This window comes from Macaca thibetana, chromosome 9 (assembly GCF_024542745.1).
Source record: "Macaca thibetana thibetana isolate TM-01 chromosome 9, ASM2454274v1, whole genome shotgun sequence".
In the NCBI taxonomy this organism is placed as follows: domain Eukaryota; kingdom Metazoa; phylum Chordata; class Mammalia; order Primates; family Cercopithecidae; genus Macaca; species Macaca thibetana.
The window spans coordinates 63569265-63584373 of NC_065586.1; the positions used below are offsets into that span (position 1 = coordinate 63569265).

The 15109-nt window shown below is 52.8% G+C and overlaps 1 protein-coding gene across 3 annotated transcripts in view; it reads right to left on the reverse strand.

Moving 5' to 3' along the window:
- Positions 1-15109, reverse strand: part of COL13A1 (collagen type XIII alpha 1 chain) — a 90098-nt gene that overhangs the window by 66184 nt on the left and 8805 nt on the right. For all 3 annotated transcript variants that reach the window (XM_050802961.1, XM_050802962.1, XM_050802963.1), the window contains exons 4-7: positions 14110-14160; positions 6869-6904; positions 6033-6059; positions 4937-4963 (exon numbers count right to left, since the gene is read on the reverse strand). In XM_050802961.1, coding sequence (XP_050658918.1) covers positions 4937-4963; positions 6033-6059; positions 6869-6904; positions 14110-14160 — 141 coding nt within the window. The remainder of the gene's footprint in view (positions 1-4936; positions 4964-6032; positions 6060-6868; positions 6905-14109; positions 14161-15109) is intronic.

Below are 15109 nucleotides of genomic sequence, written 5' to 3' on the forward strand. Positions count from 1 at the left end.
GGGGCTGAATCCTGAAGGCTGGGCCAGCCATGTCCAAGTCTTCCCATGCCCACCACATTCAAGGTGGTGTGGTCTCATCCACAGAGTCTCAGCTTCTTCACCCCGCAGTGGGCCGGACGAGGGTTGTGATGAAGAACAGATGGCATCTTTCATCCATTCCTCCAACCACCAGCATGTCATGGGCCAGCTATGGAGGGGCTGCACCTAGAGGTCAGGGAGTTTTCTGCTCCATGGGACCCCCTGCCTCACAGGCACCAAGCCTCTGGGAGACACTAGCACATTCCACCTCCTGCCTCCCAGGCTGCAGTGAAGCCCACTGAACCAGAAGAGCTTCTGGCCTGGGGGGCTGGGCCGGTGCCTCAGACAATGGGGGCCTTGGAGAAACCTTCGGCAAAAGAGAGCGAGCAGGAAGTTGGCAACTGAAGCCATGTTCCGGAGTTCTCTAAGAAATATGAGGGATCTTGAGGTTTCCTTCAAGGTTGTCTTGTCCATGCAGGGCTAGGAAAGGAGCTGGGGTCAGGAGGGACCCTTGCTGTCTGAGGAGGGCCCAGCATGCTCTGGCTCTCTTAGGAGGCTGCACCAAGGCTGGTGCAGGGAAGAGGAAAAAACAAATGCCTTATGAGCTGAGGCTCTTCAGGTGTGTGCCTGTGAGGGACATGCTCGTATCCACTCCAGCTCCTGAGCGAGGTGACAGAGACATGGCCTCGTGGCTCAGTGAATGGTGGCACTGGGACAGGAGCCCAGGTTTGTCTGATGGCCAAGGTCCAGCTGTTTCCACTCTGCCGAATGCTGAGAACTGGGCCAGACCTTGGGAGTCAGGGCTTCTAGACTTGGCTAGAGCCATTCTCTTTGGGGCCTGAAGCATCGTGGATCCCCATGGGTGGGTCCATCCGGGAGGTGGCGGCAGCATGCCGTGATGTGCAAGAGCCTTGGTCCTGCTCCCGACTTGCCAACAGGGCCACCTCCAAACTGGGAAACTCCCAAGAGCATCACTGGAAGGGAGAAGTGGCCTTTGGGACCATCCATGTGGCCCTCCCAGCCCATGTGGCTGGCCAAGTGTTTATTTATCTTTTATTGTTTCATTGAGACAGGATCTCACTCTGTTGCCCAGGCTGGAGTGCAATGGTGTGATCTCAGCTTACTGCAGCCTCAGCCTCCTGGGTTCAGGTGATCCTCCCACCTCTGCCTCACAATTAGCTGGGTCTACAGGCACACACTACCATGCTTGGCTAATTCTTCTATTTTTTTTTCTGTAGAGACAGGGTTTTGTTATGTTGCCCAGGCTGCTCTCAAACTCCCAGACTCAAGCAACCTGCCCACGCTGGCCTCCCAAAGTGCTGGGATTACAGGTGTGAGCCACCACGCTTGGCCTGGCAGAGTGTTTAGAATGAAGTTCAGCAGCACATGATTCACCCAGCAGGGAACCCGGGCCCAGCCCACAGGTGACCAGGTCACCCTCTGTCAGGACAGAGATATAAGTGTGATGGGGGAGGGGCAGGCGGAGTTTCAGGACTGCAGAGACTTGGACAATTGAGACCAGACATCCCAAATGGTGGCCCAGGGGACAGTCGTGGTCTTCATAGGGATTTCGTGTATCCCACATGGTTTTATTTCAACTAGTTACCAACACTTAAGAGCAAGCAGAGTGCAAATAAAAATCTGGATTTCAAGTTTCTCTTAATTATGTCGAGGCCCAACAACACATGGTACCAGTTCTCTCCAGCCGGGCAGCGCCCGCCCCTTTAAGGGCCATGGCCCCGGGTGATGTGCTCAGCACTTGCCACCAGCCCTCTGCTAACTGCTACTGAAGCATAGCTAAGGTGCCTGTCCGCTTCTTGTGTGCTAGGTGTGTTGTGAGTGCCTGGCGCTCCTCACTCTTCCGACAGCCCTGTGGGTGGTGGGTGAGATTTGGACTCAGTCCAGGTCTTGCTTTACAGCCCTTATGTCATTCCTGAGTCTCAGAACCCCCAATCTTGTCCACCCCCCAACTGCACTATTGTACAACTGTGTCCTCCCAACACTTCAACACCTTATTTCAGGTTATTGGGAATAATGTGAAGTGGGTGGGGCAGAGGTGACCCCCTTTTGAAGGTAAGGATGCAGGTTAAACAATGAGGGTGAGTGCCAGTGCCCCAGTAGGACGCCAGCAGAGGGGACAGCATCTGGGGCGGGAGACAGACAGATGAAGAGCGGGCCAAGGTAATGATGCTGGACAGCGGTTGGCAACTAACAGCTCGGGTACCCATGCCAAGGCAAACAGGAATCGGATGGCTCTGTGGCCTGCCGGATTTGATGAGGCAGATAGGTGATCTATCCTACTGATGTGGGCTCACGAGAGAGGGGGTGGGCCTGCCTTTTCTGTTGAATTAGCTCTCATCCCTGAACAGACAGGCGGTCAAGTGTGTGGGACAGAGGGATGGTGTGGGCAGAGTGAGGGCAGGAAGAGGGGCCCCATGGAAGGGTCCCTTTCCTCTAGGACAAAGTGCTGGCAGCTGAGAGGAGGTGTGATCCAGGGGTAAGACCCCATAGTATGGGTCTGAATCTCAGCTCTGGTATTTAGGAGCTTTGTGGCCTCAGGCAATGTACTTAGCCACTCTGTGCCTCAATTTCCCCTCTCATGAAGTGGGGATGATAAGCTGTTATGAGGATGCCAGAGTGCTGCCTAGAAGATGACCATTATTATTACTTCTGGGGGGCCATGGGCTACCTTATGGTAGCATAAGGCTGCCAGAGAGGAAAAGAAGCTGGGACTGAAGGGATGAGCACCCCAAACCCTTTATGCCTCTCTAACAATGCAGCATGGCAGTTTATTCCTGTCTCGGTTTCCACTATTCCATACATGTGCACAGCACGCCTAGGAACGGGGTAGGGGCGGGAGGAAATGCATTTGCAGCGGAGGCAGCTGTGATGGAGAGGAAACCTTGCTGGGGGACCTGGATTCCAGCACCAGCTCTTCTGCCACTGCCTCAGGGGCCTTCTGCCGCCAGTGCCCTTCCTCCAGTTCTGCAGACATGTCAAGGATTTTCCTACCTCAGGACCTTTGCACATGCTGTTCTCCCATGTCCAGAAAGCACATTCTCATCCCTCTTTCTATTTTCTCTCGGTTGAATCCTCGTTCTTCAGGCATTAGTTCAAAAGTCTCTTTCTCAGAAAAGCCATCTCCGACCCTTGGCCTGGGTGAGGTTTTTGTTATACCAAGGTTTCCAGGGCACTAAGGATTATCTTTTTATAGCACTCATTGCAAAGCAACTTGTTAGTTACGTGAGTGATGATTTAAAAGGATGTCTCCCTGGTAGACTGTGAGCTACAGATGGCAAAGACAGCCTCTCTTGCTCCCGTCTGTATCCCTAGCACCTGAAGGAGTGCGCAGCACATTTTAGATACTCCATAAAAAATGCATTAAAAGAAGGAAGGTGGCAGGAAGGCTGACAAAGAGTGAGGGAAACAGAAAGGGAGGAAGGTAATAAAACGTGGAGGGAAGGAATTTGAGAACTGTGTTTTGATCTTGTTTTGGACACTCAGCTGTGTGACTTCAGGCAAGTTACCTAGACTCTCTGAGACTTGGCTTCCACACCTGCCAAAAGGGATTCTTGTAAGACCTGGAGCACAGTTACGCTGAGGATTGAGACAGTCATGCAAAGTGCTTAGCCCAGTGCCGACCACATGGCAAACCCTCAATAAATGTTAGTTGGATCTGAGTCAAGAGGACAGGTTGGGGCCCAGAGGGAGCTGGCAAGTTAGGAAGAGCTAGGCTGGAGCCCAGGCCTTGCAGCCAACACTCCGCCATCCCCCTTTCCATCCACGAGATTGCCTGCCTCCCTCGGTGCCCTGGCAGTGCCCCAGTCATGGGTCAAGGGTTGTCTTCATACCAGCGCTTGGAGCAAGGCATGAGCCAGACCCCTGCCTGGCCCACTGACCTGTGGAGCAGGAGGTGGTCCCTCGCAGTGTAGGTGTGACCTGGGACTTAGGAGGCAGAAATTGCATCCCAGCCCAGGGCTTTTTTTTTTTTTTTTTTTTTTTTTTTTTTAGCAGGGCTTTATTGAAAACCAAAATACACTCTACAGTGTGGGAGCAGGGGCCCATTTGCTCTTAATGGCCCATCAGTTCCTGCTGAGACCTGGCCCACTGTGAGAGTGGGCAGCCCTTCATTGCCTTCTGGAAGGGATGGTCTGTGGAGACGGCAAATTTATTTCCAAAGCTCTGCAGAAGGTAGGGGCCAGGAGAAAGGTGGGGCAAAGCTTGTCTCTCCACCTTTTCGGGGCCTGAGGCACTCCAATTCCCCCGGGCAGATCCATCTGGGGGGCGGCCACAGGATGCTGTGACACGGAAGAGAAGGCCTCGCTCCCGCTCTCGACTTGCCAAGTGGCCCAACATCCAAACAGAAACTCCCAGGAAGGCGTGGGGAGAGGAGAAGGGGTCTTTGGGATGGTGCATGTGGCACCCCCAGCTGAGATGATCCACTGGGCACCACCAGCCCCAGTGGGGCAGGAACCCCTGGAGTCCTGGGGTGGCTCAGGGCACAGCCAGCACTGGGAAGGGGTTATGAGGCCTTGAGGGACCTCAGGCTCAGTAGAAATGGTGTCTCTTACAGAAAGTGTCCCCTGTGAGTGCAGATGAAACCTTGTCTCCCAAGGCCCACGCGAGTGTGGTTTGAGAGCACTAAGCTGGACACTGACTTCTGTGTGCCACCGACCAGGTATGCGCTCTCTCTGGATCTCCCAGCCTCATGCTTCAGATGGAGAAGCCCCTGCCCATTTTGCCTCCCTGCATATTGATGTGAGGATCCAGGGCATTTGGTTTACACAGCTGGGGCGTGACCAGCACGGGCAGCCACTCCTGTTGTCCCTGCGGGGCCCACTTTGCAGTGCTTGGCGGTGCCTGTGAGGCTAGGCCAACCCCTACCCATCTTGGGAAGGCAGGAAAGCTGGGCTCTTACCATGTCGCCCTTTGGTCCTGGGTGGCCCTGGAAGGAGAAGAGGGTGAGTACCAGGTGCACTCTTTGCAGCCCAGAAGTTCCACCCCCTTCCCTCGTGCTCCTTCCTGCCCCCCGTGCTCCTCCCTGTCCCCTGTGCTCCATCTGCACCTTCTGGCTTGTGCACTCCTTCACCCAGTCCCTAAGGCAAGGTCATTTGCTCACTGCCCCTTGCTGGGCCTCACTAGCAGCTGCCTGCCCTTCAGAGAGCAGGGGTGGGGGTAGTCTCCCTAGACCCTGACTCTCACCTCATCCACATGTCCGCGGTAGCTTCGGGGGATTGGTCCCATGATATGAGTGGAAATGATTGCTGGCGCCCCTGAGCTGCACTTAGCTCGCTGGCCTGAAGCTGGGGAGTGACTGGGTGGTGCTAGGGTCCCTCAACTGAGAGAGGCGAGTGGTGGGGCCGGGCGTGGCTGTGAGTGGGGCTGCATTCCATCCACCCTGAGGGCTTTGGGTGGGGCATGCTCCCTTCCAGCTGACTTGTTCCTAGGACTGGGGAGGGGACTTCTTTCCCCCAAGAACATTTGTGTCAGGGAACCAAGTCCAAAGGATTGAAATGAATGAGGAGAGGCGCTATGGTAGGAAGCAGTCTCCACGTGGACTTGAGCACACGTGTCGGGTCTCAATCGGGGAGGGAGACCCTGACCTCGAGGACAGGGCCATGGGAGACACAGGTGCTGAGGAGCAGGGGCAATCGTGTGCACAAGTGGCCAGGCTCTTCAGACCAGCTATTTGACCTCCATACCCTCCACTCTCCACACTGCCTACTGACCTCACCCCCACCCCACCCAGAATCACCCAGGGATGCGTCTTGCTTGGATTCTGAAAGCCAGGCTGGGCAGCTGGTGACCTGTGCCCTGGGGAAGGCCACTGGGGTCAGGGGTGACTCAAATGGCCCCCTCCACTTCCCAGTAGTGACAACCTTCAGCCCCAGGACTTTTCCTTCTAAGTAAAGCATTTTCCAAGGAGTCAGGGTCTCGCAGAAGGACCAAGAGATCCAGGATCACTGACCTGTAGTGAGAGGGAGGAGCCCTCCCCTGACAGCGGGTCCACTTACCGGTTTGCCATCCAGCCCAATGGGACCCTGAAAAAAGAAAGGCCAAATGTAAAGACTGAGCATCACAAGCCTCCTGCCAAAGAGGCTGCCTGGGCAGTGGGGAAAAGCATAGATTCTGGATTCTGATAAGTTGGAGCTCAAGGCCCTGCTTGACCACGTACTTGTTAATGTGACCATGGGTAAGCCTAGGCCTCAACTTCCCATCTTGAAATGGGGTTCAGCATAATACAATGTTGTATGCCAGGTACACAGCACAAGAGAAAACCCAATGGGTGGCCTCCCCATTAATGTCAAAGACTTCACCCTTGCCCTGAGTGCAGAGTGGGTGGTGTGTTCCTGGAAATCAGGGGCTGGCCTGCATTGAGGCTGGGAGAAAAGGGAACTTCTCCCTCTGCTCTGCCTGTCAGAACCTGTCTTAGGCCCCATAGGCAGAGGTCAAGGACACCCAGGTGGTCATCCCTCTGCCTTCCCCACGCTGGATCTCCTCTCAAAGCCCGGGCACAGTCTGAGCTGCAGGTATTCTCCCACAGGGCATCGTCCATTCCATATTCCCAGGTCATGCTGGGGTTTATCAGCCTGTGACTTCACTCACCTGGGGCCTGTCCTGCTGCCCCTTAATTTGTGGATTTGCTTCCCTGTATTTATTCCTTGCACTGTGACCTGACTGCTGAGCTACTGTCCTGAGTTGGTGTCCATGAATGGCTGTAGAAGCAAGTCCTTAATGACCAGGGTTTGGGAGAGAAAGAGTGGAACCAGGGCTGACCTCAGATGGAGTTTAACCCAATCAGGCCTACAGACCACCTGGGACATAACTAACTTCAGCCTTCTCCACTTACCGGAAATCCAGGAAAACCTCGAGTGCCTGGTTGACCCTGAAAAAAAAAAAAAAAAAAAAAAAGAGACAAGTGAGATTGAGCAAGGAGGAGATGCAGCCAATCCCTAGCCCTCTGGTTCGTTTTTGCTTCCATGACTCTCACTCTGTGTGATCGTCCTTGGGGGACACTCACTGTGGTTAGTGGGCTGGGAGGGAGGATGGAGAAAGATGAAATGGAACATCATAGGAAATCTCCTGCGGGTGCTGGGGGTGGGAATGGAACAGGAAGGGGCCAACGTCCTTTGGGTCTACTTCTGGGAAGCGGCCCCTGGAGAGCTCCTCACCACTGTGTATGTGTGGCTTGTAAACAGACGCATGGGACAGTGGGGCGAGCGGAGACTCAGCCCGTGGCACACGGAACTCCTGGACTGCGATCCTCTAAGCCCTTTTTTATTTACACAGTCATTGCTCATGGCCACTTATCTAAGGATGGCTTGGATATCAGAATCTGACCTTCAAAATGTGTATTTTCAGGCTAGACTAGGTCAGGTTGCTCCTGTTCCTCTCACCCTGGCCAGCAGGCTTCTCCTAGCAGTTGGGCAATCTCTGAGCATTCCTTAATCTTTGTGGGATGCAGAGCAATCTATGCCTATTTTCCTGGAGGTGCAGAGTGCAACACAAATAAATATTTAGGGTGGAGACTAGAAGCAGGTTCACTGGCCACAGTGATTTATGATCCAGTGGTTTATGATCAAGATTCAGGACAAAGGGGATGTGATGAGACTAGAAGAAGCACAAGGCTGTGATGATGCAGGGCTGAGGAGGGATGGCCAGGTGGTCAAGGGTGATGGGGAGCTAAGAAATGTGAGTCTTGTCACTCTCCTTCTCAAGAACCAGCAAGGGCTCCTTTCTACCATGTTCAAGGCCAGCCTACAATCCCATCCCCATCAACCACGTTAGTTTCCTTTCCCGCCACATCTTTCCATCTATTCTATGCTGAGACACACTGGCTCACCCGCCGTTCACCAAACAAATATGCCCAGTTCTCAGCTTGGGGTCTCCTTTGGCTGACGCAGCCAGAATCTCTTCCCAAGCATGGGCTTTCTAGACTGGCAAACTAAATTCAAACCCTGTCTCCAACTATGGCTGTGTGACCCTGAGCAAGTTGTCTAACCTCCCAGAGCCTCAGTTTCCTCATCTATAGAATCGAGATAACAGTATAACCTCATAGGATCATCAAATTACATTTAATTATGTTTGTAAAGCCTATTGAAATGGTAGCTGCCATCATCAGACACTTGTTGAATTGAACTGAACAGGGAAGCTCCAGAATAGAGCAAGGTTACTTTTGAGCCCAATATGTCTTGTGATCAATGAAAGTTTGTCCTTGTCAAGCAGCAGTTTTAGAATCAGACCTCTCCAGAAGATTTCTCTTTGTTATACAATGCAGCAGGCTCCCCCATCCCTGTTCAGCGGGCGTCTGGCTCATGCCTTGCTCCAAGCGCTGGTGTGAGGATTCATATGCTATGACCCTAAAGCATCTCCAGGCTGCCAGGGTCCTCCTTGAAGCCACGAACATAAGTGCCCAGTGGCCTGTGCTCAGGGAACACGTCAGCTGGGTAGGATGGGCACCCTGCCATCAGGGTGGGTGCGCTGGTTCAACAGCGAGTGAGTTGAAGTCTGCCGCAGGCTTAGGATGGGCTTGTGGCAGCCATCCAAAAGGGCATGAGGGAGGAGATTCCACTCATCTATCGGAAGGGCCCCTGGCTTTTTTCCTCTCAAGGATAAGCGATGCTAAGAATAAACCAAGGAGAAAACCCGGAAACCATCCAATGTCATCTCTGAAACCTCCCAGTGTAAACTTTCTGTAAACTACTCTGCACACCAAGAGGACTGAAGCAAAGGTCAGGAGGAGAGGATTCCAAGAAACATCTTCAATCCTGCTAGGGACAATGTTTACGTGGTAGGGATAATCATACAGTTTGTTAATTACAGAGCCTGCCCTGGTAGGAAGATGCATCTCTCCAACCAGGACCAAATCCGGGGCTAACCAAGGCTTTTTCAGAGATCTGGGGAAGAATGTTGTCATGGACCAAGTGGAAACTGGGACGCCACTTTGTGGAGAGGCTGGGCCTGGGGAAGGCATGTGGGGAGACTTGGAACTGGACTTTAATTTATATCTCTTCAATTATATCCTGAGGTTAGACATCTCTTCCAATATTTCTCTGCCCGTTTCTCTTTACCAATGTTTTCTAGTAGGTTGTTTATTTTTTCCCTGCTGATTTGAATGAAGCACTTTGTCAAGAAAAATAACTCTTTGATAGTCATGCATCAAAGAGTTGGGGCACTTTGACTTTAAGGGAGCCTCATTAAATCCAGGGGGAGGCTGGATCCCCAAGATGCTGGCTGGCCCAGCAGGCCCTGGGCAGCGGATCTGCCAGTCCTAGGAAATGCCCCATCTCAAAGTGTGCCCATTCCCTCTCTGAGTTGCCCAGCTTCTCTTCTGGGGCCAGGAGATATCCGAATATTCAATAGTCATGAATAGTGATGACTATTCTTTCTAATTTGGCATTTGTCATTTATTTTGTTTCTGGTATGTTTTATATTTATATAGACAAACTTAATCTTCTCCTATGGCTGTTGGATTTTGTGTGATGTTTAAAAGGGCCTTCCCCAGTTTCAGAATTATAAAATGTTCACTCATGCTTTGTCCTTGTATTTTATGGTTTCAGGTTTTATATCTAAGTATTTTGTTCATTTGGAATTTATTCTGATATAATGAATAAATTGGTTTTAATAATAAAAAACCAAACAACCGTCTTTCATTTTACCTTTTACTAAGTGGCTTATCGGTTGCCCCAGCATCATTTCTTGAACAATTGATCTTTCTCTTGCTATTGTGAAATGAAGCCTTGATCATGTACCAAATTGACACATGCATTTGGCTTTATTCCTGGCCTCCCCATTCTGTTCTGTTCATATGTTTCTTAGATTGTCCTGTTTTTATAATACATTTTTGTATCTAGTAGAATTTTGTTGGATTCCCAACCTCATAAAAAACGCACAGGGATTAGGACCACATTAAATGTATAAAAAATAGATGTATTTGTACATTAATTCATGGATTAATATTACATCCTTCTGAACCAGAACCAAGGAAATAATCTTTACATTGATCTCTGAAACCTTCTCCCTTAGTTCAAGGTCAGAGTGAAAAGGGAGCTGAAGGAGGTCCCCACTTCTGAAAGCAGACCCCTGTGTCTACTCCTCCCTGTCTTTCTCCTACTTGCAAATACACAGACAGAAGGTTCTTGCTGGAAAAAGCCTACCAGGAAGTCTCCCTTCTCTTATTTGACCGTCAAGAGATGGTCAGTTGTGTCTCTGCCCACGGGCCGCCTCATTCTGCCTCCCTCACCAACAAGACTCCATGCTGGCAAATGTTTAACCATTAGCTGAGTGGGAGAGGGTGGAGAGGAGAACCCTGCCTCGTACAGCATCTGCCAATATCTGTGGTATAAATACACCCACCATAGCTGATTTCAAGCTACCAACATGAGGTCACTGAACGCAGCTGGGAGGAGGCAAGGTGTGCATGGTCCACTCTTGCCAGCCGTCCAAGCTGGCTCCAGCCGACCACTTGCTCTGACCTCCAGCAGCGGATCACAGTTCCCGTTGGACATTACGGCATCTCTAATGCATCACGCTCAAATTCAACTCATCTCCCCTGGCAAAATCTGTTCTTCCTTCTGGGAAAGGGTACTGTGTTACTCAAGTCAGAAATGTGGTGTCATCTTGAGCTCCTGCTTCTCCCTCAATCCTCATTTTTTATCATCACTAAATCCTTCAATTCCACCTCTAAAATAGCTTGCAAGTCCAGCCCTCCTGGCCAGCCCTACCGATTCTGCTCCAGTCCAGGCCTTGGTTGTTGCAAGTGCCTTCCAGCCAGCCTCCCACTGCAGCCTCTTCTAAACATGCTGCATGCTGGACCTTCTAAAACCTTTCAAACTGCAAATCTGGTCATGTCCCACATCAGCCTAACACAGCCTACAAGCTCTTCACACCCTCAGGACAAAGCCCAACCCCTGACCATAATGTAAGGGCTTCTCACGGGTCCTTGATTGCAGTTATTGTCCCCTTCTCCAGGAAACCTTCCCTGCCTGCCCTCCTTCCCCAAGGCTGGTGCCTCCTCCTTGTCCCACAACTCTCTAACCATCCCCTGGTTTAGCACTTGCTGTCTGCATTGTCATGGATTATGTGATCGCTGGTCTCTCCCACTAGCTCATGTGCCCAGAGGGCAAGCTGACAGAGGTCGGGTTTCTAGGCAGCACCTAGCAGGCACTGGGCTCTTAACAAATATGAACGGAGTGAATTGAGACACACTTAGTAGGTGTGTCTACCTGGTGTGGGGTGGCTCCTAGTGGATGAGGACTGGAAGTTCAGATATCTCCTGGCCCCAGAAGAGAAGCTGGGGAGCTCAGAGAGGGAATGGGCACACTTTGAGATGGGGCATTTCCTAGGACTGGCAGATCCGCTGCCCAGGGCCTCCTGGGCCAGCCAGCATTTTGGGGATCCAGCCTCCCCCTGGATTTAATGAGGCTCCCTTAAAGTCAAAGTGCCCCAACACTGTATTCCAGCGTGCTTCATTAGAAAGTGAACCCTCCTCCGAAGTGTTTGGAGGGGGTCCCTCTTTGCTTGGACCATTTATCAAGCTCCAAGAGGGGAGGCAGGTGGCCCCTGAGAGTGGCAAGGCTGGTTCTTATTAGCAGCATCTCTGCTGGACCCTTCCTGGCTGAGTGGAAAGTCACATGTTCTCCATCATCCCTGGATGCCACCAAGGGTGCGCACTTGACCTCTACCACTTAATGACAAATGGACCCTTTGTCTTCCCCCACCCCTGCTCCCAGTAGCTCAGGGCAGCTTCCTGGGAGGAGCTGAGTGGGCTGCCCCTGCTGTCCAGTGGGGACTCAGCAGGGATGGCTTGAGCCACTGGGTGATTGGGGCCAAAGTTAGAGGATGCTGGGCTTGGTTAAGACTCCTGGTACGATAAAACCTTTCCTGGTGCCAATGTAGGCACCCACCTGGAGGATTTTTTTCTCCTGCAGTAAATATCATTTTAAACAGTAGCATTTCAAACATGGAGCAGGGTGTTGAGGCAAGAATGCAGGCTTTGGGATGAGGCTGACCTGGCCAAACCCAAGCTCTAGAACTTACTAGCTGGGCAACCACAGGCGAGTTAGGAAACTGTTTTCTCCTCTGTAAAATGGGCTGGTGGAGCCTGCCTCACAGCTGTGAAGGAGACCTATTTTGTGACGGGTGCCTGGGAGACAAAAGCTCTCTTTGTTACCTGAACAGAAGGTGCTTTTCACTATTGGAGTCAAATCCGGTGCAGTAGGTATGTTTCTGATTAGGTTATCTGTGCTGGGCTGAGGCCAGGAGGGGCAGAGGCTCTACTGCCCTGAACACATCTCCAGCAGTGGAGCTTTTCAATAACTTTTTGGTAGCCTGTTGACATAATTTGCTGAAAGGGTGTTAGAGGACCAGCAGGATCCGTGCAATAGAACATCTGTAGCCAGACCAGAAGGCAGACAGAGATGGCGGCCTAGGGTAGGCCCTGTATGCTGTGTTACTCCCCTGTCCTCTTAACACACGAGGCTCGGTCCCTGATGTTAGAACCTGGAGGACTGTCTTCTGTTTCTATGACCTTCCCATCACCACCTTCATCAGGACCAATTCGGCCAGGGCATTGGCGCTGCACCTCCTCCAGTACACAGGAGGCTGGAAGCCCATCGGGGCAGCCACCATGTAAGCCCAGGAGCACATGTGACAGTGACATCAGGCCTGTCCTGTCCATGACAGCAGCAGGAATCAGAAGCAGACTGCAGCCAGATGGCCTGGCTGAATGATCTGTTACCAGTGTGGCCACATGCCAGCCCTATGGCCTTGGGCAAGTCACTCAGCCTCTCAGTGCCTCAGTTTCCTCAACTGTAAAATGGAGGTGATCACAGTCCCTACATCATGGGGTTCTTGTGAGGATTAAGTGAGTGAATACATGTAAAAGTCTTAAGATAAGACCACCATAGAGGAAGTGTGAAGCGTGGTCAATGTGGTCTGAGCCCAGAAGAAAACCTTGCTGTAAAGGCCATGTCTACTCAGTCCAGGGCTGCTCAAGTGCTGCCTCCGAACCGGCCCCTGACCTGCCTGCCAGCCTGGCTCTCCTGCCCCTGCTCTCTGCTCTCCTTCCCAAACTGGCTCCACCTCTCAGCTCCCCACACTCACCACAACCCCTCGCTTGGCTGTTCAGCTCACTGCGGCTTGGATGTAACTTAGCCATTTGTTCTCCAGCCCCTCTCCCTCCGATGTGGGTCTCAGTCCTCCAGAGGCTAGCCCTCTGCTCCCATCCCTCACGGAGCATGGCGGGTCAGGAAAAGTGCAGAAGGTGGAGCTGGCAGCCTGCTGCTGTGGTGAGGCCGGGGCTCCTCGGTTCTAATCCTGCCAAGCCTCTACATGGGAGGCCCCTCCTCCTCTCTGAGCCTCAGTTTCCCCTTCTGAGAGGGCTGTATGAGACCATCCCTGGGATCCTTTCCACCCTGACATGTGGTGATTTTATTAAAGCCCCGTGGTTCAGGGCTCTGGGAAAATAACAAGCCTTCCTCCCACAGCCTCGATATCTTGCTGGCTTCATCACCCGCAGCCCCGTTTTGGTCCCTAAGGAAGCACATGTGAGGGGAACCTCGCTGGTTTTCTCAAGCTCCCAGCCACGGGTTGGAGGGTGCTAGTGAACACGCAGGAACCCGCACCGCACACAGACGCATCTGTGAGGGTGAGTGTGGGCTGGGCTTCTGGCAAGACCAGGACTGCGTGCCTGGGTCAGTGAACCCGGACTCGTATCTGCTCCATGGGCTTCCAGAAACAAAGGCTGGTTCCCGGGAAAGCCGGATCACCCCATCCGGAGGAGAGCAAACTCTTTCTCCCTTCTGTCTGTAAACAGCAGGGCCGCCTCGCAGCTGCTGTAGTTTCGTGGCTAGAGGGCAGGTCCCTCAGAACCCTCCCAAGGGGCTGTAATTTAGGTATATTTAGCCAGGCCACTTTCCTTAACATCAACATCGGCACCCGAGGCCTGGTTGGGCTGACCACATCACATGCAGTGGCCTCCCCACCCAGGGGCACAGCTGCCCTCGCTGCCCCCTCATCCCCAGCCTGAAAGCCCTTTTCATCAACTCACCCATACCCCCCACACCCCGAGGAACAGCAAAAACAACTTACAGGGGGGCCGCGGGGGCCGATGATGGACAGCCCAGCATCTCCGGGGGACCCCTGCGGGGAGAGACGAAGGGGGAGAGGGAGCGAGGGGCAGGGAGGTGTGGAGAAGAGGAGCGGGAAAGAGAGGAGCCAAAGGGAAGGAGCTGGCAGGGGGCCGGGAGCAGGACGCCGGCCCCATGGGACAGGAGAGGGAGGCCGGGGACGTGGAGGGCCACGAAGGGATCAGCAGAGGCAACAGAGAGGGCACAGGGACAAGGAGGGAGCATTTGGGACGGGTTGGGAAGGGCAGGTAGTAGGGGGAAGCAGCAGGAGGGAAAGGAGAAGAGGTGTCAGCGAGAACACAGGACATGGGGTTCCGGGGAGACAAGGTGGTGGGACCCCAGGCCGGGGAAGCAAGAAGAACCGGATCCATTGGAGTGGCAGGAAACAGGGAGACACAGGGAGAGAGGGGAGACTTAGCAAGCCTGCCCAGGCCTGAGTCTCTCCCGCGTCCAGCCCAGGGTGCTTTCCAGCCCCCTCCGCAAATACCCATCTGGTTGCACACCCTGCAACTGCTGAACCTGCCCGAGAACGGGGCTGTGCAAACAGAGGGTGGGGACACAAGCAACACGCGTGCTGTGTGAACTTAGCATCCCTGACCCTGAAAGGCTGAGCTGCCTCAAATTCCCTAGTCCCGGTTTCAGAACGACACGGAGGGGTGAAGCCTGGAGCAGAATTGTCAGCTCTGAGAGGAAGGCAGTTGCTGCTGAATGAGGAGCTCGAAGTGCTGTCAAGGGTGGCTAAGCTAGTTAGACAAGCGCTGTGTGTGTGTGTGTGTGTGTGTGTGTGTCCCCAAGTTCAAGGTCTTACTCTGCCAGGAAAAGTTACAAAACCTCTCCGAGCCCACATACCTCCTCTGTGAACAGGGATTCTGAGAGCGGCTCTGCTGCCCTTATGGGAAACGCATTTTGGAAAATGTCATACCTCACAGGTAGGCGAGGGGTGATTTCAAATTAGTAACTGT